This window comes from Meriones unguiculatus, chromosome 7, assembly GCF_030254825.1.
Source record: "Meriones unguiculatus strain TT.TT164.6M chromosome 7, Bangor_MerUng_6.1, whole genome shotgun sequence".
Lineage (NCBI taxonomy): Eukaryota > Metazoa > Chordata > Mammalia > Rodentia > Muridae > Meriones > Meriones unguiculatus.
In genome coordinates this window covers 81,379,961-81,405,772 of record NC_083355.1, presented here as the reverse complement: position 1 = coordinate 81,405,772, position 25,812 = coordinate 81,379,961, and the positions used below count along the sequence as shown (strand labels likewise).

The 25,812-nt window shown below is 41.4% G+C and overlaps 1 protein-coding gene across 7 annotated transcripts in view; it reads right to left on the bottom strand.

Annotated features, from left to right (window-relative positions):
- Window positions 1-2,622: 2,622 nt before the first annotated feature.
- Window positions 2,623-25,812, bottom strand: part of Syt16 (synaptotagmin 16) — a 248,944-nt gene continuing 225,754 nt past the window's right edge. For all 7 annotated transcript variants that reach the window (XM_060387653.1, XM_021654508.2, XM_060387648.1 and 4 more), the window contains one exon: window positions 2,623-15,472. In XM_060387653.1, coding sequence (XP_060243636.1) covers window positions 15,159-15,472 — 314 coding nt within the window. In that variant the 3' untranslated portion in view covers window positions 2,623-15,158. The remainder of the gene's footprint in view (window positions 15,473-25,812) is intronic.

Here is a 25,812-nt window from a genome sequence, read left to right as displayed (position 1 = left end):
GAACGCAGCAACCAGTTACCAAAACCAAACGATCAACCCTGAAAACATATATACATGTAACGGTATACAGACTGAGCATACTGTCTCTGTGTATTTAGGAATATATGTCTATATACATATAAATATGTATATACATATAAATGCATATAACAACAACTAATTTAAAAATAGGCCATGAATTTGAAAGAGAGCAAGGAGGGTTTGGGAGGAAGGAAAGAGAAGGGGGATTATGTAATTTTTGTATCAAAATATAAAATAGCCAGGCTCAGTGACGCATGCCTGTAATCCCAGCATTTAGGGAGGCAGAGGCAGGCAGATCTCTGAGTTCAAGGCCAGCCTGGTCTAAGAAGAGACTCCAGGACAGCCAAACCTACACAGACAAAACCCTGTCTTGAAACACCTAAATAAATAAATTAAAAATTAAAAGGGGGATTTTATATTATAAATAAGCCATGCTATAGATCTTTAAAATTACCATATGGGCTAGAAAATATAAGGAGAGAGAGATCCACAGTCATAGCAATGGGTGTCATTTCAGTCCTTAAGGATGGGAGAGTCTAAGCTGAAGTGTCCTGAGCTGCAGTCCTGGACAGAGCTCTGGAGGCTCCAGATGACACAGTCGAAGCTTACGTTACACAAACCTGTTTCTTCTGCATTCTTCTTTGCTTACAGTTTAAGATGTGTATAAGGGAGCCATCTGTGGCTCACTGTGGCCCATCCACGAAAGCATCCGGCCTTCCCCAGGCTACCAGCTCAGAGCTCTTTACCCCGGACTTAGAGACACCATTTCAGCACTGTCCCCACCTGTCCTGAAGTGCTTGAAATCCAATGTAACTGTTGGTGAACAAGCAGATCACTTTGTCAACCTGGAATGTCCCAGTGCAGCCATGGGTGAGAGGGAACTGGGGGAGGGGAGAGAGAACAGAGCTCAGCACCACTAGGACTTCTGTGGTGACCACCAAAGGGACAACAGTGGGAAGAGGGTCATGTCAGAGGATGGGTTAAAGAGAAGGGTGGACAGATGTGAGATGGTGTCCAGAGGATGTTTACAATTTCCAGTTCACTTTCCCAGGCACATCAGCTATAATCCCCAACCCTTTCAAAAGAGAAATTTATTACGTTTTTATTTAGTGTGTGCGCATATGCATGGATACGTACACCAGGCTGGCACACGCGTGGGGGCCAATGGACAACTTTCTAGAGTCGTCTTTTTCATTCATAATGTGAATCTAGAAGATTCAACTCGGGTCTCTGTGGCCTGAATCCCTCCCTGCCTTCTTAAAGGAGAGTCCCATGACTGATCCTGTCTAGTAGATGTTGGGTAGAACGATGGTCCCCAGATCAGATTGCTTCATTCTCATGCCTTTTTGTCTCCCCTCTTCACAAGGCAGAGTTTTCCTTGAGAACACATGAGGACCTCAAAGTCCTCAACGCCTCAAGTAGAGAGGTTGTAAGTGGAGAGGTAGTCAGAAGAAAGTTGCACAGACAAAGAATCTGCTCAGACTGTGGAGTGGGAAACCTTTCTCATGCATATAGACCCACACTTAGGACAGTAAGTGGCATTAAGGCCATAACTAACACTAAAACAGTTCACTTAAATCATGAAAATAAAGTCTCTGGAGTATTCATAGTGTTGTTTTCTTTGAGGATTTGAGCTCTGCCTTCATGCTGGACTGTAACGACCTGTCTCCCTCTCCTTTGAGCTCACTGTATCTTGTACACTGTAACCTAATTGGAAATGAGTAAACAAAGGGTCAAAATTTCTGGACAAGGGTGTCACTGAAGGGGGAATCACCTCTACTCAGCATGTGAAAACCCACATCTGCCCTCAGAGTCTTCCAGGTGTGTTTTCGTAAGCCAGGCATTTACAGAGATCCTCACCTGATATTTTTATTTTAAATTCAATCCCTTAAGCATTTGATATATTTGTATCATGGATCACCATAAAAGCCCACAAAATTCTGAAGCTCAGCAAAGCATGTTGTTCTCCGTGGGATGCTTACGGTTTTGACATGCAAGTGTCTGCAGCTGGGACAGTCTTGACGTTATGGGTTTTGTAGGTAGTAGAATAATATTCAGGTTCATAACATTTACATGGTGATGGTGCAAAATGTTTTAACATAAAAAATGGACACACGAGCTTACAAACCATCTGCTAAAACTTTATTGACAAGACCAGTAACAACATTTTTTTTGTACAAAATCAAACTGCCTCTCAGTTTTGAACTGCCATGAATTCAGTTTCAGTAGACATTCTAAGCAAACTGAGGCTAATGCCACTTCTAAGTTTTATTTTTAAACAAAAAGCAATTCAAATTTGTCCTCATGCATTTAAATATCTAATACAGAAATAGATTTCAGGCTGCATAAAATGCGCTTTTCCACATCACTGAGGCTGAGCATCTTCTATGATTTGTAGAAGAAAAACTGTAACTCTTCCAGCCATGAATTCATTCTTTATCACAGGCAAACAATTTTATATATTCTAATGGATTTTCAAAGGTGGTTTCCAGCCTATACCTCTCTGATGGCCTGGTAGAGACATGGGACATAACAGTGGATCAGCAGTGGATCAAAATCATAGATATGAAACCAGGATCAGTACAAAGTTAGAAAAAAGTAATGTGTATGATTATGTGTGTTTCTGTGTTTATATCTGTGTATGTATGTGTTTACATGTGTGTAAGGGTGAGTGTGTGTGTGCATTCCATGGTGTGTTTTTATGTTTAAGTGTGTTTGTGTGAATGTGTTGTTTTACTATGTGTGATTGTGTGTGTGTGTGTTTTTATGTTACTGACAGAAGTAAATTTAGAAATGGGGATGGCTGCTATATTCTGTAGCTGTCTACTCTTCTGACAGACAGAATTGTATTCACCTAAGCTTTAATGGGGCACCCCAAAGCCAATAATGCCATACTAGGAGAAACATAGAGTTCCAAAATGAAATGCTCTGATGATTCATTCTCTCTTTCAGGTGCCTGTGGACCACACAGGCATTACCCGAGGGTGAACTCTCTTCAGAGGGGGGGCATATAAATAGAGGCCAGCTCAGAAATGCCTATGAAGTCCTGAGAGAGGATCAGGGCAACTGCGACTTGACGACAGCCTGGCCTTGAACAATAAACTTACCAAAAATTCTGCCAGTCGCTTGGAAATCTAGGCAAAGACCCAATTTGAGGCTTAAAAATGTAAGTGAAATGTCTAAAACTGTTGCCAACCACCCAAGAGCAAGGGCAGTGGAGTTCACAGAGATGGTAGCCCGGCGGTAACCGTGAACCAGGAAGAAATGATCTTATCACGTCCCTGCATCTCGTAGCACCCAGCCAGGAGCAGAGCAGCCCCGGGAAGCTCTCCCTGCCGAGAACAGCATGCTCCACCGTAGGGTAAAACCTCCTGAAGATGTCTCCCAAAATAGTTACATGTGCTCAGAATGAATGAATCATTCACATTTACATTTTTTATGCTCTTCAAGGACACCCATCAAAAGTTAAGATATGAAAGAAAAACCAATAAAATATTTTAAAACAACAGAACTGCACACGGTACGCATATGGCGAAATATAGATGTGTGAATGTGAACAACTGTTTCAGATGCCATATGAAGACTAAAAAAAAAATTAGGACTACTCAGATTTATCTTTGCTCTGTGAACACAAAATATTGCTGTGAAATCTTGGATATTCCTTAAAAATGAGTTTTAATCTTTACTTTTTTTTCTGAGAGATAACGAAAGTCTATTTACAAAGGAAGTGCTTGTGTGAGGGAGGCTGTTGGGGGTGGGAGGTAGTTATCCATGTTCTTCAAGAGAAAGTGATAAAGTGGGTTTAGGAACCCTTTGTAGTGTGCGGTGGGATGGGCTGGATTTCTTTCCACAAACTGTATTCAGATTCCATTTTGGAGGATGGGGAGGGAACAGTTAACTTAGTACTTTCCCTGTACTCAAACTGTTATAAGGAAGGTGTGCACTCAACTGAAGGATGGAAAACCCCTGAAATAAAGATGTGGTTGTAATTTTTTGTCAGTGTTTCAACAAACAAATTTGGGACAGCAAGATGGCATGAGTCAAAATGGCTGTGTGCAATCTGGATGACCTGAGTTTGATTCCCAGGAAGCAAGGAAAAGTGGAAAGAGAGAAATGACTTCACAAAGTTGTCCTCTGACCCGACCTCTACAGGCATGTTACATGCACAGATCATGCCTACACACACACACACACACACACACACTTCAAAACCTTTTAAATCAGAACCTAACACATTATTTTCTCAGAGGCAAAATCACTAAAGAACATTCCAACTTGTAACTTTTAGTAAAATTACTGGCAGAGATCTAAAAGTGTCAATTACTTTGATACAGCAACATAATGAAAGTGGATCTGACCTTAATATAAAAATAAAGTAGCTTAAAGCCTCCAAAAAATCATGCATGTCTTCAAAAATTCTGCAAAAAAAATGCTTTTCATCTAGGATCTCATCCTCCATCCACAGTAGGGGCTCACAGGGCTTGTTTTATTAATGGAAAACGAAAGAATCATCTTCCTACATCCTAGTGCAAACAGGTAAAATAGACTTAACAATCCCAGCTGACAGATGCAGCTTGGGGGGCGGGGGGGACTTGAAGTTTGCCATCGTTGTTGGAGATCATAAAAGAAAGGCAGGGTACCCCAGAATGCAGGCCTTGTTAATTTGCATTCAGCCCTCACTGCTCAATTATAATTTCATCTCTGCTGTAGGGCCCGGGGTCCACAAGTGGCTGGCAGCGAAGCCTAGGGCAAGGCTGTATGATATCAGCCTCGGATATGGCTCACGGGGCAGACCTTCTCCTCAGTGACAATCACCCCATGTGATCATTAGGACCATCATTCCAACATCTATCTGCTTGTCACCGGTCACCAGGTGACAAAACCAGGTCACCCGTCCTGGTTGCAGTGGATGACTCTTCCCCTCGAAGTGCCGAGGTTCCAGGTGCTTACAAGCCACTATTAATAATGTACCCTGTTGACAAAGGCAACGCACAGGATCACAAGGCTTCTCTCAGCCGTGTAGACTGAGAAGAGAGCCAGCTTCCTATCCAGATCCAGTAGCACTTTTTAATAGAGGCAAACCATCCAAAACATTGCTCAACAGAACACAACGGGGGTAACTAAATTTGGGATCCAATGCACAAAGCCTTCAGAACTCTGCTCCATGCAGAGGAAGAACGGCTCAGATTACCTAACACAAAATATGAGGCAACCTTTCCCACCCCTCTCTCCAAACAAGACCTGTATCACCTACGTGAAACTGAGTCCAAGTTGGAAATGGCTACTTTCTATTGGATGGGTCACAGGAAAAAAAATCAATCGGGTTTTCCTGTCAACATTCACATTCAATGTTGCATAGCAAATGGAAATAGAAGCAATAGAAGCAGGAGTAAACGGGTCATACACTGCTGTATCCAGACAGCAGAATAGTATTCAACAACGCTTAAAAAAAAAAAAAAAAGAAATGAGCTATCAAGGCATGAAAAGACACAAAAATGTAAATGCAGATTGCAAGTAAAAGAAGACAATCTGAGAAGTCTGCACAGTGATTGATTCCAACTATGTGACATTCTGGAAGACAAAACTCTGGAGATGGTACAAAGATCAGTGGTTGCCGGGACTTAGTGGGGAGAGAGGATCTGGGAATCAGAACACAGAGGGATTTGGGGGCACTGAAAATAACCCACAGGCTACTATGATAACAAAGGCACACAGTTCATGTGCTTCAGACCCCGCAGAACATATAACACAGGAAAAGCCCTGACGTGAACTACCCGCTTCCTATAAAGGATGTGCTGGCATAGGCTGACTGATTGTGCCGGATCCAATGCGGATAGTCAAAAGCCTGTGTGAGCAGGCAGGTGGGGATTCAGGGTTTTGTTGCGAACCTAAAATTATTCTGAAAAAAGGAAGTTCATTATTTTTATGAAAACTATCACAAACCTATCAGTGTTTAAGGTGCAAAGACAGGTCAAATGTCATCCTGACAAACGTAAATTTTTTCCACAATAGAGTTTATACAGTTTCTCTTCCTGCTCATAAACTTAAAGTAAAACCTGTAATAAAACTATCTTGAAATTCTGAGAAATTTGTATTTCATATTTTCTAATACTAAAACTCAAAAGGTGTGGCTGCATTAGTTGGTAACAACAAAATGTTGCTTTACAAGGTATAAGAATTGGGCATGAGTCACGATTTCTGTGGGAGTACAGAGAAGTGTAGCAAAATTAGAGAGCTTGGCCCATGTGCTCACTGTAAGGAACCTGACCACCCCTCTTATGAAAGAAGTGTACCTCTATAATTCAGAGCTTTATTCAGAACCGCTTGCGTGGCATTATCTTTCTTATCCTGAAAACATTCTTCAGAGTTTAAAGAGGAAGCATGTTGAAAATTCACAAAGCTAGTGAGTGACAGGAGCTGAAAACTGGAGACAAAGACAGAAAAAATACCACCAAGAAGCTGAGCCCAAAAGTGGCGGAAGAGAAGGAACAGGATGGGAGCCTACTATAGACAGTCATCTGTAAGGCTCCACCCAACAGGGGATTGAAGCAGATGCTGAGACCCACAGCCAAACTTTGGGCAGAGTACAGGGAGCCTTATGGAAGAAGGGAGGGGACAGGAGTCCCACAAGGAGACCAATAAAGCTAAAAACAAAACAAAAACAAAAACAAACAAAAAACCCAGCCCAGTGTGGTCCAGCAGAGACTGATACACCAACCAAGAACCATGCATGGAGAGGACCTAGATCCCCTGCTCGGATGTAGCAGATTGGCAGCTCAGTCTCCATGTGGTTACCCTAGTAAGAGGGCTGGGGCTGTGTCTGTCAAGAACTCAATTCCCTACTCTTTGATCCCTTGCCGCTGATGATGCAGTCTTGCCAAGCCATAAAGGAGGAGGATCCAGGCAGTCATGATGAGACTTGATAAGCAAGAGGCAGATAGGAGGGGAGGAGAATTCCCATACTCAGTGGACTAGGGGAAAGAAAAGGGGAGGGAGGGATGGAGGGTAGGACTGGAAGGAGTTGAAGGAGGGTGCTTCAATTAGGTTATATAATGAATAAATTGTAAAAAATAAAAATAAAAAATGTTGAGCCCAGGTCAGCTGCATGTGGAAGGTTCCCTGGCCAGGGGCAGGAAGGATAACTTAGGTAACTTTCTGGTGCCTTTTCTCAACCACCAAGGTCATTATCAGATGATATATCTGTATTCTTATTATGGGCCATGGATTGAGCCATACCTAAACATTCTTCAGTAAGTTGTTTAGGTCACCAAAGATTCTGAATTAGGTAGCTTGAGATGTGCTTAGTGGACACTTGAGCTCTTGTGATGTTAAGAATGATAAATAACTCCACCACTGGAAAAAAGAAAACCAACCTGTTTTTTTTTTTAATTATAAAATTTAAAGTATCAGGAATGATATCCAGGACTGGAGATATAGCTCAATAGTCAAACACTCCAGCTTTAAGAGCTGATTCCTAGACCATAAAACCAAATTGCGTTTAGACCAACTTCAAAAATGAACACTAGAAAACAGTTGTTAGCCCATCTTCCACGTAAAAATAAAAACCCAACATTGATCTTACACATTTTACAAGGATGCCCAAAATGCAGGATTTGGGGTGGAGGGCTGGACTGGGTTGGAGTTATTCATTCTCTGTAGTGGTTAGTTTCATAAAGACAAACGTTTAAGTAGGCTGCATGCACTTTGAGCATAGCACCCCGTGCCCTTTACCTCCTCCTCTCCCCACTCCTGCTGGCTTCCCTCTTTGTCCCTTCTTCTGTGCCACAGATAGAAAAATGGTCTTGTCTAGCCATATAGAGTCTAGGCTTCAAAATGAGAGAAAGTATGTGGTATCTCTTTACCTACATCTGTCCTACCTTGCCTCATATGAGCTCATGATAACATTTCATTTAAAAACAAAAACAGGTGTTAGGGTCTTTTGTCCGCATCCTCACCCATGTGTCCTATAGGTAGTCTCCAGTCCACACAGACAGGAAGGAGCAGCCATTTCTGATATGCAGAGCCTGTAAGAACTGTGTCACACCTGCCTGCCCAGACCCACCATCCCAGTGACTTATAAAGGGAATTCAATATTCAGCCACAGAGGTTCAAATAACCGTCTAACCACCACCTCGTGCTGTAACTCATTTCTTTGCAGGAGTGGAACACTGCATTCCTCCCTCTATAGATATAAAACACCCATTTATTTTGAAGAGAAGCATAAACTGCCAAGGATATTTATCCCTTAACTAGACACAGAGTGATAACTTCCAAATCTCTCCCCTTCACAGGGGGTGGTGGGAGGAAACCATCGTAGAAATTTATTAAGTCCCAAATTACAAGATCATAAAAGTCAATTTTTGCTTGCCTGCAGTCCTTGTCAGAATCAAGCATGAAAGAAGAGGTTATTTGGGAGCAAAAATGCTGTTGAACATTACCAGCCTGTGTCGAGTCCCAGCCCAAATTCTAGAACATTCTAAGCATCAGTGACTTTTTTCATTTTTTTGAGTGAATATGTTTTGAATATATTCAAACAATTTTTAAAAATCAAGTTATATTTTATGGGGAAAAAACTTGTCAACAAAAAAATTATACATAAATCTGGTGACACCGTGGGGAAATCTGCGTTCTCATGAACCTCAAAGTCGATTCGTGATTTTGTCATACAGCAGTAAAAAGGGAAAGCTCTCTTGAGACACTTGTGGCAGCATTAGTGAACACTGGAGAGCCATTCACAGGGCTCAGCCTTGTGATTCTGAGAACATCCACAGACCTCCATGGCTGCCGCCTGTGTTTGTGCTGTAAAACCTCAAGCTGTGCACAGGTTCCATGTGGGCTGTAAATATAGGTGATTATCACCTCTGTGTCTAGGATACAGCAATCTGACCCAAGGGGAATGAAAATCGTCGACAGTTGATGCACCTTAGGAGAGGAGAAGCAGCCAAAGCCTACAGGCACCCTATTGTTAGCCAAGCAAGACTTGACTGAGCAGCAGCTCCCCAGAGAAGACAGAAGCAGTAGAGAAAAATCCATGTGGAGAAAATACAAAGGGGAAGAGCATGGGCCAGGAGTGTTGATTCTAAATTTAGAAGAGATCTTCTAGAGACATGCTTCCTAGGTACCCTCTTATTCTTCTGGAACTAAGACTTCCACCACAACTTTCTGTTTTAAGTCATGCATCTGGAATCTTCTTGGCAATCAACTCCCCCATTCAGGCAACTAAAGGCTGGCCACCAACTCAGGGACTGTCAGCCATTCTCTCCTAAGTTATTCAGCCAAAAATGTATCTCATTTCCTTCCAATAACCCACAATTACAAAGTCTACTTTATACCACAAATAATTAAAAATAACGACTGTATATTGGGAAGTACTGTGATTTTCGTGTTAGCCAATGACATCAGAAAGACGTCATTTTTAACTCTGGGCCATACCAAATAACCCAGCACTGCACAAGAGGAAATTCAACAAATACATTGACGCAAATGAAAAACAACCTACCTATACTTCTGCTGATGTCTTAAGTTAAAAGACACGTCATATGGGCTTGTGCATAGATCCTATCCATGTGCAAAGATCAGAATACAGTGTCCTCTCCACTATGGTTCTCTTTCATTGTGATCTGATGGGAAAGACAAGTAACTGAATAGAACAATTCAGTTGGACAAGGAATCCTACCTTTTTCCCAGTGGAAAGTTCCTCACCCATGAAGATATAGGGTTCTACCTTCTGGGTCACTGTGACCGTAAGTCACTTCCTCGTCTTCTTACCTCCCATCCAACAGCTGTACCATCCCTACTTGTTATCCCCATTGGAAAGCACGGAGCTAAATGACTCATTCCCAGTTGTCTCTATGTTGTCCCTGAATTGGGAGCCTGGGATTCAATGTAGCAGGTTAACACCTTGGCCATGGGTGAAAGAACAGCCTTGCAGCATCCCTTCCCAGAGCCAGTCATAGTTTACAATACAACCAGGGCCCAGGGATGGAGCTCAGTTGTTAGTGTGTTTCCTGGAATCCACAAAGCCCTGACCAAAGCACCTCAGAAAACAGGTATGATGGCACACACCTATAATCCCAGCCCTGAGGAGATGGAAGCAGGTGGATCAGAAGTTCAAGGTCATCCTCAACTCTATAGTGGGTTCAAAGTCACAAGAGATCCTATCTCCAACCAACCACTACCACCATGCAGAAGATGATTGGCCCATGGTACCCAGTAACACTTGAGGTACTTGAGTCACGTGTTCTTGACTTCTGTGGATTAAAGTCCAACAAAGGCTTCTCCCAACTCTTAGGGTATCTCCATCACTTGTAGCTTGAATCACCTGAAAGCAACTAGACATGCTTATGATTGCCGCAACCAGGACCTCTTAGACTGAAAGAAGGTTCTGTGGGATTATGGGATTTCTTTCATTGTGATCTCATGGGAATGCCAACAAGTAACTGATTCTGAATAGAACTTCCAGTGGAACAATGAATCCTACGTGGTCCCATAAAGTTCCTCACCATAAAGATATAATGTGAGTTTTAAGGTTACATCTATTTTTAAAGGGTGTCACTGCAGTAATACACTGCTTGTTTTTTTTTTTTTTTTAGATCAAGTTCAAATACATAGCCTAACTCCACAAGTTTTTTGAAGGGTATCAGTAAGTGGCCCTGTCTCTGAATGAACAGCAAAGTGGGTTGACAAAGGGCCTGTGTGCAGCTGACCAAGATGTAAACATAAATTACTCAGGTTTTGCATTACCTCCAAAGCAGAGAATAAAAGACAGGGATTTGGCTACTTGATATCTATTATGATATAATTTATTCACTTAATCATACTCATCTCCTGACAAGATCTACTTTCTGGGCAAATCTAGGCCAGATTTGTGAAGGTTTTTTTTTTTTTTAAGTTCCTGAAAAAAATGCTTAGAATTCCTGCCTCGTGTTATAACCACATTCTTAGAAAAAGTAGTGAACCTGAAACACTTCTTTCTCAAGCATGAGTAGAAGGAGGAAATACTATTAGCTTTGTGCCAGCTTCTATTTTGGTCACATTACAAATCTGACTTCGCTGAACTCTCTTAGGAGGTTCACATAGATTCTGCTTTCCATTTAGGGACACTGTGGCATGGGGAAGCCATTTTCCTAAGGCCACATAGCAGAGTTCCATCTGAACCTGACCATGACCGCACAGCCTGTGTCCACTTCACTGCTTCGTGTCAGCTTTGTTACACACCTTTAAGTATATAGCCCAGAATCCCACGGATTGTTGAGTTCTGGTTAACTGTAAATGCCTTTCTCAGCCTATTTATTGATTCTTCTTGAATATATACCCATGTGCCACACATGCCAGCATACGGATTTCCTTAGTTCTTACACACTGTCTTTTTTATAGTTGTATCTAAATAAATTATTTGGTTTTTTTTTTTCCCAAAAATAAAAGTTCTTTTGTCATTTCAAGATCATCTATCATTTGCACCTGACTCGGAATTCAGAAGGGAATGGCCTTTCATCACAGTTCCAGTAAAGATTAAGGGGGAAGAAGTGCTACGTGTGCTTTGTGGTCTATTCACTTCTCAGCAAAGAATATTCCTCCAAGCCAGGCAACGTAGTTTACAGATGCTGTAATCACAACACTTTGGAGCCTGAAGCAGGAGGATCACAAGTTTAAGGAAAGCCTGGGCTACACTGTATTGTCCAGGGGGCTGCAGAGAGATCCTGTCCCCAAGTTGTTTCCATGCAGTTTCATGTCACTTACAAATGACTTCTTCCACACCTTTTTATGCTAAGTCCTCTGCACGAAAAGGACTGCTGGGTTTGGGAGGATACAAAGCTTGGTGCCCACGCGGAAAATTAAGAGATCAATGAATTTCCTATGAAACTTAAATATCGCTTTACTTGAAAATAATTTAGATTCACAGATAATGCCTTCTAGTACAGCCTCAATATAAACCACAATAAACAAGAGGCAATAACTTGTTTAACTAACGCTGTGAATGTACATGATAAAAAGGGGAAAGATGTGCTTCTGGCACCTTGCACTGTGGAGAATGTTAATATTTGCATCAATGCCTGAATTGCCATCAAAGCATGCCATGGCCTAAGAAGTTTAACCGGACGCAATGTCATGCTCTACACAGACAGGGTATGTATCATTTCTGGGGCCTCTTGCTGGTGGAATGCTGAGAATGGAACATTCCTGGGCATCCTAAGTTCTTTCGTTAGGGAAAGCAGGACTCCCTCTGCCCAATAGTTACGTGATCAATAAAAACAGGATCCAAAACAACTGTGCAGCTCTCATCTCCCAGTGAAGGAAGGGAACAAACAGCAGGTGTGTATGTGTGTGTGTGTGTGTGTGTGTGTGTGTGTGTGTGCGTCTAGTGAAAAGTCTATTTAAAAAGAGGAAAAGAAAACCCAACAATAGTCAGAGGAGAGCAGAGTACAACGGCCACCATCAGCACCACTGGTGAGACTACCCCTTCTCGATTCAGTCCTGAAAGAAGGCCCACGATGAAACACATTTCCACAAGCCCAGTGCATCTTGTACTCTCAACGATGTTAGTTTACAAGCACACTCTTCAGGAAAGATACATCACGCCACAAAACTCAGCATTGCTTCCGTATCAAGCTCCACACAAGATATTAATCATCAGCTGCCTAAAACAGGCAGAAGCAGCCTTCCCGCCACGGAGCCAACTAATTATCTTTCATAACTCTTTTGAGAAGCAAATGTAGCTGTAAACGCTCAAGTGAAAAAAAAAAAAAAAAAAGCATGTTAAATGCATTTGGGTCTAGACTTTGCCAAGAAAATAAGAGAGTCTAAGTGCACAAAATCCAAAGATCTTCCTAAAGCAGAATTTCAAACTGAGGGTGAAAAAAACAAATGTTCAGCCTCACATTTCAATGCATCTTGTCTTTAGAATCTGATGTCTGTACCATCCGCCGAGGGGGGATGCTGTGTATAATCAGCATGCACGTGTGTTATAGGGTGAGTAGCAGCAGCAACAACAACAACAAAAAATTAAAAAAGGGAGGGATGCTTTTCAGGCATCTTTATTATTTTCAGCTCACTATGCCAACAGACACCCCTAAAACCGGGTGAGGAGGACAGAAAGCATAGGTGGTTACTGGGTACCACAAGGCCGTGGATACAGGCAGCATGTAGAGCAGGCAAACATGGGTGAGGAAAACCCAGGGCTGTCTGTACAATATATACAGATTTTTTTTCAAATGTAAATTTTTAAAATGAATGCTGCTATTATGCCAGCGGCCTAAAGGGAAGCCTAACGAGGCTGCCCTGCTTCCCTTGAAACACAAGGCGTACAGAGAGGGAGGGATGTGAAAAGGCAATTCTTCGCCGCTCTCATCAATTGCACTCAGTTCTTCCCCCATGACACAGTCACACTGCAAAAAAGACCGCACGGCGGCTAATGGACACGGTGCTGAGAAAGCACTTTGAGGTCTTCCCGAGGAAGGCCGGGGAAAACCCAAAGGACCCGAAGAGAAATCAAGATCCCCATTCATTCTGCAAATTCTTACCCTTTCTGTATAAAATTGTTTCTTGAAGAAAAAAAAAAAAAATCTGATCCCTGTGATCATAGTAGAGTATCTTGTTACCTTGTCTGGTCTTGTCAGGATAACCATTACAAAGTGCAAGGGATAAATCTGCTCCCAAGTGTAGCAGCCCACGCTTACAATCTGTCAAAATGTAGAGCTGTGGGGGAAGTTATGTGGCTTTGACTGTATGTATGTATCTGTCACTAGCTATCGCTCTCCCAGAAGACAGGACAGAAGTCAACAAGAAAACATAAAGATCTAAAAGTAAGTGTTTGGCACGTGCTCAGAGGACCCGCAACAGTGAGCACAGGGTTATGCGCGCACTCCTCCTTCTTTGTCACTTCCTGGTGGGAGTCATCAAAATTAAGAGCTTAGATCTAGGAAGAAGGGACACACAAGCACACTGCATAAACATGGAAGAGCCACTCAGAAGAAAAACCCCGCGCCCAGAACCATACAAGGTCAGCGTTTGGGAATAAACAGCACACGCCCCGAAGACAAGGACTCACTAATGCATATCGTTGCACACGGTGCTGGGTATAAACGCTCCAAGAATTCAGTGTAATTCCATACCAAATGACAGTATTCTTTTCACTCAGAGGAGTGCACGTGCTCATTCCCACACATCAATCAAATCAGTATGTATGAAGAAACACTGTATGCATCTTCCTAGGCCCCCCTGGCAAGGTACACAGCATAAAGATGAATGTGGCTGGCATTCAGAAGTACGTACAAAAATGCATGTGTGAGTTCATATAATTAGCCATAGAAAAGGCAAATCCAAATAAATGGCAGATTCAGAAATATCGAGAAAGCCAAAACTTAAATTATCTTCTTGTTCTTTAGGTACTGATTTGGTAAGAAAGCCACCTCCCCCCCCCAAAAAAAAACAACTTTGATTTTTGAAATCTTAAATATTCAAAAAGAGATAGTCAGCTAACAGTCAGTCTCTAACTCTTGTACAGCGTCAAGGTGATTTGTCTAACCCAATTCTCGTAGAAACCGTGATATCTAATTGAGATAAAAGAGACATCTCATGAATACAAATTTATTTTACACCACAGGTTTACAACAATAACCTTTTAAATAAAGGGCTTTTTTTTTTTTTTTTTTTTTTTCATAAAAGGAGTAGGTGTGGCAGAGGATTGTGGCTTGCTTACAGCCTTCTGTAATCCTGGGCATCTGATTCATTTCACTGAGCAGAGTCTGATTCCCACACCTCAGTGATGGAAAACAGAAATGTTTACAGCTCCTTTGAAATATCAGGCTGTTCTCCGAGCAAAAGAAAAGAGGAGAAGCTGCATCAACCGTGTAAACAAAAACACAATTGTCCATCAGCCCAAATTACGGCATCGCCAGTGCTCTCCACTAGAGTCCCATTTCCCGTGCTGTGCACTTGGCTCTGTGTGGAGCTTCCCTTTCATTACAACACTTAAGCTCAAATCAAACCTTCGATACTGTCCGAAACCACGGAACGACCTAAGATTAGTCAAATTCTCCATTTAAAAGCCCCCCCCCCCCTCCCCTCAACTCCCAGTGCTCTGACTTGGTGTCAGATACCCAAGGCTGATATAGCACTCAGATGCCTGTTTGGTAGACCTAGGATTCCAGCAAGGTGTGCCACCTGCAAATCTGCTGGCCTTTGCTTTCCTTCATTTCCTCCCAGTGCTCCTGCTCCTCCTCCCCACTGCTGTTCTGGCCCAGGGCAATCCAGCCAACCATCTCTTTGCGCTTCATCGTGCGCCTGCTATAAATGGAAACCATCAAGGTGACATCAGAGAGCTGGAAGAGGGCCACTTGGAAGACAAAGGTCTCTTTATAGACAGGATTGGGCTGGCCACGCCGAATGGACGTCTTGCAGCGGGACATCTCCTGGCCCACACAGTTGAGGAGGAAGAGCTTTCCGTATGTATCTGCAGCAAAAACAAACAAGAGAAGGATGAGAACACATCAGTGCTTTGCTCGGCACTGGCTTAGTTGTGATCTTGACACGGACTTCAAATTTCTCCTTGCAATGGTATTCTTCAGGTCTGGTCTTCACTGCTGGACCACCACATCTTGCAAACGCTTTTATGGAAAAGAATTATTGCCTTACATGTCTATTGTTTCGTATAATTCACAGTCTGGCAAACGTATGGGGTGCATTAGAATCTCAATTTGTAAATCGCATGCATGGAAGTGCATGCGCATAGGTGCAATGGGAGTTGTGGGCATTCAGACAGAGTCTTGATTAACGTAGCAAAATGAATATGCATTCTTTTCTCCGTGGGTGGGGTCTTCTTCCACAGCCAAATTATTGTTTTATGTCTGGGCTGAGGTGTATTTTCTCTTCTTGCTCTCCACGCATTCTCTGGACCATCTCATGCTGGAACTCCAGCGAGCAAGCTTCGCCCCCACACACCTGCATACTCTTCCAATGCCCGGATATCCCAGGGGCCATCCACCTTCCACTAACTTCTACCTACAAAGTTCAATCTGCACAACACTTTATCCTGAATTCTTGCTGACTCCCATCTCCACCAGCATCTAGTTGGACCCTACCACGGTACTCATCATCACTGCCTGGTTCCTTGTCTGCAAACTGCCAGTCTCACAGACGAAAAGAGAGGGGCTGCCTTGCTTGGTACAGAACCCCCATGCCTTGTCTAGTACCTTACTGGGAACCAGACGTTCAACAGATATTTTATAATGAATATTCATTACTAGATACAAAGTTAGACCTTTTTGTTTTCTTTCAATCTCATGTTTTCAAACAAGGAACTCAAGCAAAACCTCCCATTTTAAGACCCCTATACTATGAAGTTGTGACTAATGTCCTATTTTCAGTTGCAAAAAGGAAAAGAAAGCATCTAAATTTCACTAACACCATCTACTTTGGCTAAAATTCCTGAATGAAATCACTAAAAATAAAATTATCTCCACAAATATACATTATGCAAATCACTTCATTGATCATTTTTGGATTTTTAACTACAACTTTTGCCTCTGACTTAGATGCATGCTACTATTCACGAAAAAAAAAAAAAAAGCAACCAAAAAGATGTTAAGGCCTTTGCCTGAGTTGCATCATTATGCACTCTCAGTTCAGAGCAGGCAGAAAGCTGAGCATTTGCCGCTCACTTCCCCACCTAACCACCAGTCAAACTTTTCAAAAGCGTAAACCCAGATCTCTATAATTTCCTCTCACAGCCTTGTAAGGTAGGAAGCAAATTACAACCCACGGTTTTCTTTGTATGTTGATCTTTTTTTTTTTCTATTCCGGTTTGATGTGTTATTTTATGCACTTATCTGCTGAGAAACACAAGGTGTGAGATTGCACTTCAGGTGTGAAAACACTTCTCTGTCTCAGAAACAGGGCTCTCCACTCTTCAGACTGTTCCACGGGTAAAAGCTGTCAACAGACCCACAATGCGGAATGAGCCTGAGCCTCTCTACAGCTGTTCAGCCACGGGGACCTGCGGGAGAGCTCACTGCAGGCGTGTATCAGCTCAGGCAATTCTGCCAGTTGGAGCAACGGGGATGGAGTTAATCTTTCAAACAAAGACTTGCTCATTTTGCAAAGAACATTCTGAGCTCCAGCCTGTCCCCGGATAGATCTCTAGTTATAAGAAAGGACGCGTACCACGAACATTACCCCTGAATCTGGGGTTCAGGGGCTTAGCACTGAAGGAAGACCATTTTTATAGGCACCTGACCCAAGGAAGAGACACTGTCCAGGAATCTCTGTCTGTGTGAAACTGGCAGACACACAACCAGAGGTTTCTGGGGTTCCACAAACGACTCCAGGGAGTACCAGTCAGACTGGATGGAGAAAGAGTCCAATTAACCAAATACCCAACTTTCAAATGAGCCCTATTTCATGTCTTTACAAATTGAGTACCAGAAGCTATAAAACAATATTGAACAAAAATATATCTTATAAAGATGCAGACATCTTTATAGTGTCTTTAGTAACTCAGACCCATCATCAGAAGCTAAATGGGTCAGAATTCCCTTGACAGTTCAGTGACCTGTCTCAGGTCATTTGTCTCATGGCATAAAGGAAAATGTCACTTGTGCCATAATATTCTGAATATTTAAAGAGAAACATGCATCTAAGTCAGAAACAGAAATTGTAGGGTTTTTTTTAAATTAATTAATTTATTTATTACAATTTATTCACTTTGTATCCCCATTGCAGCCCCCTCTGTTGTCTCCTCCTAGTCACACCAACCCTCCCTCTTCTCCCCCTATGCCCTAAGAGGGGAAGACCTCCTCCCCTTCTATCTAAACCCTAGATTATTGGGTCTCATCAGGACTAGCTACATTGTCTTCCTCAGTGGCCTGGAAAGGCTGCACCTCCCTCAGGGGGAGGTGATCAAAGAGATAGCCACTGAGTTCATGTCAGAGACAGCCTCTGCCTGCCTTACTAGGGAACCCACTTGGATACTGTGTCACCTATAGGCTTCCTCTGAGCAGGGGGTCTAGGTCTTCTCCATGCATGGTCCTTGGTTGAAGTATGGTCTCTGCAGGCCTCCCTGGGCTCTGGGTTTTTTGGCTCTATTGGTCTCCTTGTGAAGTTCCTGTCCCCTTTAGATCTTTCTATCTCCCTTTTCTTACATAAGATTCCCTGAACTGTGCCCAAAGTTTGGCTATGAGTCTATATTTCCTTCAATACCCTGGTGGATAGAGTCTTTCAGAGGCCTCTGTGGAAGGTTCCTTTCCTGTTCCTTTTCTTCTCCTACTTCAGATGTCTATCCTGTTTACCCTTCTGAGTGAGGATTAAACCTCTTCCCTAGGGTCCTCCTTATTGTTTAGCTTCCTTAGGACTACAGATTTTAGTATGTTTATCTTATATTACATGGCTAATATCCACTTATAAGTGAGTATATACCATGTGTGTCTTTCTGCTTCTGGGTTACCTGACTCGGGAAATTGTAGTTAAAAGTCTGAAAAGGGTCAATGAAGTGACTCTGATAATACATTTATGTTTCATTTATAATAGCTCATAACCCCAACTTATCAAGGCACAAAAAAAAATGTCATTTAGAGCACAGAAGGCATTTACCCCAAAGAAATAAAAAGTTGCAGAAAGAGCCCATTCCAAAACACAAACCCAATATTCTACCAACTACTGCAGAGTGAGTCTCTAGGGATGCTATACCAGCTACTGCGAGTGAGCCTCTAGGGATAACGTATAAACCACTGCAGAGGGAGCCTCCAGGAATGCTGTACCAACTACTGAGAGTGAGCCTCCAGGGATACTGTCCCAAATACTGCAGGATGAACCTTCAAGGGATGTTCTATCAACTACAACAGAGTAAACCTTCAAGGGGCGGTCTGTCAAGTACAATAGAAGAAACTTTCAAGGGACAGTCTACCAACTACTACTGAGTGAACCTCTGGAGCAGGGGTCTGTGTGACTCAGGTATCTGGGACAAAGGGTAAATGAAAGGACGCTGGTCATTTAACTGTCTGTTCCTTTTTAGTATGTTGATACTTATAAAGCATTTTAAATGCACATGAAGAATATAGAAACTAAAATCACACGTTCCCATTGTGGATCTTTATCATTTTTCACATTTGCTACTGATGTTTTCTGGGAATTGTGGTATAATGGCTGACATCTGTAACCCCAGCACTTGAGAGGCAAAGGCAGAGGGCCATTGTGAATGTGAAGCCAGCCTGGAGTCGTGGGCTCTAGGCCACATAGTAAAACTGCCTCAAAACAAACCAAGTAGCCACACTGACAATTCTTGAGCAGCCCTCTTTGGCATGTTCAACGTCTAAATTCATAGTTCATCATGTCCATGCATGTCTATAGATCTTTACCATATATAAACAAAAGAAATCAAAAATACATTTAATAGTATTTTAATATATTAACATATGAGCACTGTAGTGTATATCTTCCTAAATCTTTTTTTTTTTCTTTTTTTGGTAGCCATGCAGCAGTTCAGTGATGAAAACATATTACTATTTTACTCTACAGCAGAAAACCAAAAGTGCACAAACATCTCTAAATGGAAACCTGTAAAAGACTATCATGACAAACTGTTTCAGTGGAGGGCACCAGTTGAGCCCTGTGCCCTCCTAAGCTTGCATTTCCACATGCTACACTCTGAATATGTGTTATAATAGAACTTACAGTTGAGAGATGGCTCAAACACTTGGGGAACACAAATATAATTCACATAATAACATAACCAGGGACAACCAGCATCCACTTTTTCACTCATTCACCATTAAATTTTGAAATATTATCTCTATATGGGTAAGACAGACAGATACTTTTATTTTCCACGTGTACTGTTCTGATGTATCAGTGAATCCCAGCTGCTTTGGCCATTTTCTTAATTGAAGGACATTTGTTTGTGACAGCCAAGAAACACAGAGGTTCCAACAAATGTTCCTTCCTCTCTGTTTGCATTGTGCTGATGGTCAGGTCTCTCCCAGCGATGTGAGTGGATGTCTGTGTTCTTTGAAGTTCTAGACATGAAATCTCTGCTAGTTGTTACTGACAATATTTTCCCTGTCAGCGGCTTCCCTTCCTGGTGTGTTTACAGTGACTTTCATGGTATTTTAAAATTTACTATGAAGTTTATAAATGTCTTTTTCAGGGAATGCTTTATTATTTATTTATTTTTGCAACAGAACACCCTGTTCAAACTTCATGCTCTCTTGTATTTTCCTCTATGAATCCTAATATTTCTCCTTTGATGTTTAATGTCCAAAATTAACATTTTGGTGTGAGATAAGGAGCTACTGTTTTGTTGTTGTTGTTGCTGTTTGTTTGTTTTCTATATGAGAAGCAGTATTCAGGAAATTATTCAGTACATCACCCATGTCCAGCAGGTCTTCAGGGTTCAGCCTTGATAACATTTATCATCAGTATCTTAAAGTATGTCTTAATGTCTTAGATAATCTCTTATGTCATGCTTTAACATGTGTCTTTACACTTTATATAAAATAATCTGTATGCCATCTTTGAAATGTGATTTTTAGTAACTTGAAGTTTTAGCTTGTTTTATTTGGCTCTTGCACGTGAATTTTAGAATAACCCTGTCAAATTAAAAAAAAAAAACGACAACATGGTTAGAGGCCAGTGAGATGGCTCAGTGGATGCAGGTGTTTGCTACCAAGCCTGACGTGTGATTACACATCCCCAAAATCCACCTGGTAGAGGAAGAGAACAAATTCCTTCAAGTTGTCCTCTACAAGTGTGTCCCCTCTCTCCCTCCCTCTTTCTCTGTCTTTCTCTCTCTCCTCCCCATCTCTCTCTCTCCTTCTCTCTCTCTCTCTCTCTCACACACACACACACACACAATTAAAATATACTTTTTCTAAACTGTTGGAATTTTGACTAGAATTATACTAGAAACATAGACTAATGTAGGAAAAGATGCTGTGTGTAACAAATAGACTATATTCATCAATGAACATGGCATATCTATACACTTATCAACTTAGTTTCTTTCTGTTGTATTTTTCCCAAAGTGTTTTCTCGTTCCTTTTATAATTTTCACACATTCCCAAGATTCTCTGGTATCCCAGATGATGTATTGCCATTATAATACTAATATTCTTAAACTTCATTTGTTAACTCTTGCTGATATATTTGAATACAACTGATTTGGTAAAAATATTAAGTTTGTACAAATTGGTAGATATCCTTGTGTTTTGATGAAGGCAACTGGATTTTCCATATGTGACGTTAGTTTTATTTCTTCCTTTCAAGTGTTACCTATCTTATTGCTATGTTTCATGGTATTAAGCTGCCTGGAATGTTACTGTCAAGTTAAGAGCGTTCCCTCTCAGCCACATCTTAGTAGATACACATCCTTCTAAGATTTCTCCTCTACCAGAGAGATTACAAAGCCTTAAAGCTAAATTCCTACATTTCTTGCCAGTCAAATCCCAGTTAGACTCCACTCACGAATGTTACCCACAACAGAGAGTAAAGTAGAAGAAAATGGAGACTGTAGGGATTAGTAGGCATTAGTAGCTGACACAGCAAGAGTCGTATTCAGTGTGCTCAGAACTCCTGCAGAACAGCCTGCTGTGTGCGCACAGAACAGTCCCGTGAAATCGCTGTTTCAGATCCCTAAAAACAGTTTTCCTAATGATTATCCCTCAGCCTTCCGGTGTTTGATCTTAATAAATAAACATCCTCTGACATGAAACACCTAGATAATTCTCTGTTTTCTAGACAAAAATCTGACTGATGCAGTAACTGGTTATCTCAATGGGAATGCTGCCTTCATAAAAAGCAAGCGTGGGAACTGGCTTAGAGGTCAGGGCCAATTCACGAAGGTGCGATCAGAGGGCAGGAAAACGGAGTGTGGCAATACATATCCCAAGAGGGCAAAGCCATCTGCCGTAACTTAGAACGGGAAACAACATGTTGCTCTAGGGAAAGAGATCCCAGAAACTCCGGAATTTAAAAGTATGTATTTTGGAGAGAGAGAGAGAGAGAGAGAGAGAGAGAGAGCGCATTGGGGAAAAAAATGAATTCATGTAGAACAGACTCCTGTAGAACTGACCCATGTTAGAGCAAACAGGAAATGTAAAAATTCAGACCTTTCTGTATTTCAAAATCTGGTTGTTTTCTGTGTCCAAACAGTAAGAGATGAGCTTTTAACATCTTTGTAAAACAAAGGCTTGTTAAAAGGTTGACAGAATGTTCACTCATGGCGAATATCTAATTAGGGCTGTGGCCTTCTAGGCAGTTTGAATGGGCTGGGCAGTGTGACTGCGTCCTGAGAAATGGCCAATGAACAGCACTGTCGTCTTCAGTCACTCCCACAGTCAACCACGCCAAGCTACAACCTCTGCACTCCCGCCCCTCTTCCACCCCTCCCCCTCCCCCCCCCGAGAAATGGCATGTTTCCCCCTCATTGGATAAATAAATAAATAAACCTATGGTCCTTAGACAGAGCTTGAAAGGGAATCATGTGACCCTCTTTGGACTGTGAGGGAAAACTGCTAAGCATGCTAAGGTGCTGACACAGTAGGATCTATCTGCTACAGCGTCATAGCCTGATCTCTATCAACACGTCTTATACTATACATCTGCTGAGTTATTTTATTCCTTCATTAATTCCTTCATTAATTGTGCATTTCATCAAAAGCTCATGCTAGAACCTATTGTTATAATAAATTTTTTTCTAAAAACTGTCAAAAATCTGCTTGCATCTGAGGTAATCAGTCATTTTTCTCAACTTATCAATTATACCAGCTAATTTTCCTAATATTGAATCATCCTTGCATTGTAAAGCTAAGTCAAATTTTGTTAGCAATAAGCAACTTTTCTCACCCTCTATACTACGAATCTAGAAGAAAGGAGTGTGAGGAAGGAGAATAGAGATAGCCAATACACAGAGGCGTATATTATTATAATCTTATATCTGTTTACATGCTCATTTTATTCTTTTGTATTTATTGTGATTACTGATATTTGATTTGTGTTTACTGTTTTGGTTTGTGCTATTTATTTTATATTTCCTAGGCCTGTAAAACGTTTTACCTATTTTATGTATTTTCAGAATTCTCCATTGGAGTTGAAAGACTTAAAATTTTACCATGCACATGATTTCTAATCTAAAATGAATATTTCTGCTTTCCCATTTTCCTGAATTCCAAATTTTAATAAGCTTTTAGAGATTATTTTTAGGTTTATAAAATAAATTTGTTATAAGGCTGAGAAAGCCTCCATATATAGTCTCTGTTTCCACATACCTTGGCCCCCTAAGGTCTTCATTTTGATTATTTTCCTTTGAAACATGACATCAGTTTAAACAATCAACTCTTGTGTAGATTATTCATCTAGTTTTATAATACCCCTGATATATTTATAACATACTTTCCCAGCAATTCTGAGAAAAAAAGAAAAATTCTCACCATATCTGATATTGTTATGCTTTAAGAATCACAGTAAGAAGAGCATGGCATGCAGATGCATGGAGTGGAGTAGAAGACCCTGATATAAACCCATGAATCTCTAGTATCATGATTTTTTACAAAGATGCATCTATCTATCTATCTATCTATCTATCTATCTATCTATGAAGATACAGGCTTTTCTAATAAATAGTACTGGAGAAACTGGAGATCTCCATCTGGAGAAAAATAAAGCTAAATCTCTGGTGCTCACTTTGCATAAAAATCAGTTTGAAATGGATCAAAGACCTTAATGTAAGACCTGGAACTCTGAAAGTGCTAGGGGAAAGCGTGGAGAGATATAGATACTGATAAAGGCTTTTGGAAAAGGACTTTAATAGCCCAGGAAAGAAAGCCAAGAGCTGACAAATGATATCGCCTAAAACTGCATAGCTTCTGTGCAGCGCAGCAACAATGAGATGAAGAGGCGGCCTTCAGAGTGGAAGAAAATTGTTACTGGCGACACATCTGACAGAGAAGTTAAAAAATATACAAAGAACTCAGTGGAAAAGCGAGAAACCAAACAACCCAGTCAATAAATGAGCTAATGAAATGAGCAGGCAGTTCTCAAAAGATGGAGTGCAAATGGCTAACAAGCACATTAAAAATGTTCAGCATCTTTAGCCATCAGGAACATGCAAATTAAAACTACACTGAGACTCCATGTCACCTCATTCAGAAGGGCTGCCATCAAGAGAACAAATAGCAGATGCTGGAAAGACAGCAGGGAAAGGAGAATCCCTATATGCAAACTGGGGATGTAAACTGGGACAGCCATTACAGGAATCAGGATAGAGTTTTTTTAGAATACTAAATATAGACCTTCCATATAACCCAAGCACGTAACTGAAGGGGTTGGACTCAGTAAACCACACAAACACTTGCACGTTTACTGCAAAACTGTTCACAAGAACTATGCTAAAAATTATCTATCTATCTATCTATCTATCTATCTATCTATCTATCTATCTATCTGTCTGTCTATCTATCTAATGGATTTAATATAGCCATAAAAAAATGAAATAACATGTGAGTCCCCTAACAATGAAAGTAGGACCTGTTTCTGACTCTGTTGCCTGTCTTTGGATCCTTTCCTCCTAGCTGGGCTGCCTTGTCTGGCTCCAGTGGGAGAGAATGCACTTAGTCCTGCTGCAACTTGAGGTGCCAGGGTAGTTGGTACCCCTTGGGGTCCTCCTGTTCTCTGTGAATAAGAAAAAGGGAAAATGGGAGAACAGGAGCATGAAGGTATGACTGGAAGGAGATGAGGGAAGGGCCTGGGATCAGGCTGTAAAGTGGTTAAATGAATACTAAAAAAGAAAAAAAAGAAAGAAAGAAAGGAAGAAAGGAAGGAAGGAAGGAAGGAAGGAAGGAAGGAAGGAAGGAAGGAAGGAAAGAAGGAAAGAAGGAAAGAAGGAAAGAAGGAAAGAAGGAAAGAAGGAGGAGAAAGAAAAGAAAAAACAAGGAAGGAAGGAAACAAAAAGAATGAAATTACTGTTTGCAGAAAAATGGATGCAACCAGAAATCATCATATTAAGCAAAACAAGCCAGACTCAGAAAGAGAACTATCACCCTTTTCATGTACGGATCTTATATATTCTATAAACATAGTAAAACATCTGTGTATACATGTTATAAAAGTAGAAGCATCAAAGGTCTAAGAAGGTGGAATGGGAGAAGTCTGTGGGGCTCAGCATGTCAAAGCACATGAACTACTTACGTGAAAGTGTCTTTGTGAAGCCTGTTAGTAGTTACAATGAATATTCAGTTAAAATAAAATCCACCATCTTAACAGCTGCTCTGTGGGGGCTGAATAGAAAGTGTCGTGGAGCCATCCCCACCACCATCCAGAGTTTTCTGCCTCTCAAAGCCTGAAATTCCAAGCATAGTCTACCCCACCCTACCTCGCTCCCCTCTCTCCTCCAACCCTGGCAATACGACCCTACTGCCTGCCTCCACAGTCCTTGCTACTCGGAGTAACTCATGGCACCATGGTTTAAGTAGTATGATGTCCTCAAGGATTAAGCAGAACGTAGCACATGTTAGGATCTCCTTTCTTGTAAGAGGCTGAACGTGATCCAATTTATCTATTGTTCCACTTATCTTTTCACCCACCACTGGACAGTGCTGTGCTTCCGCATTTAACTGCTGTGAAAAACGTCAGTGTGTACATGATGGTACACATGTCTCAAGATTCTGCCATCAGCTCTTTTGCGCATGCTCAGAAGAGGAATGACTCGGACAACAACTCAGCGTGTTTTTAAGAGCCATCTTACTGTTTACCACACCAGCTAATCTACCCCAAGGCCGAAGGCTCAACATTTCCACAGTCTAGCTC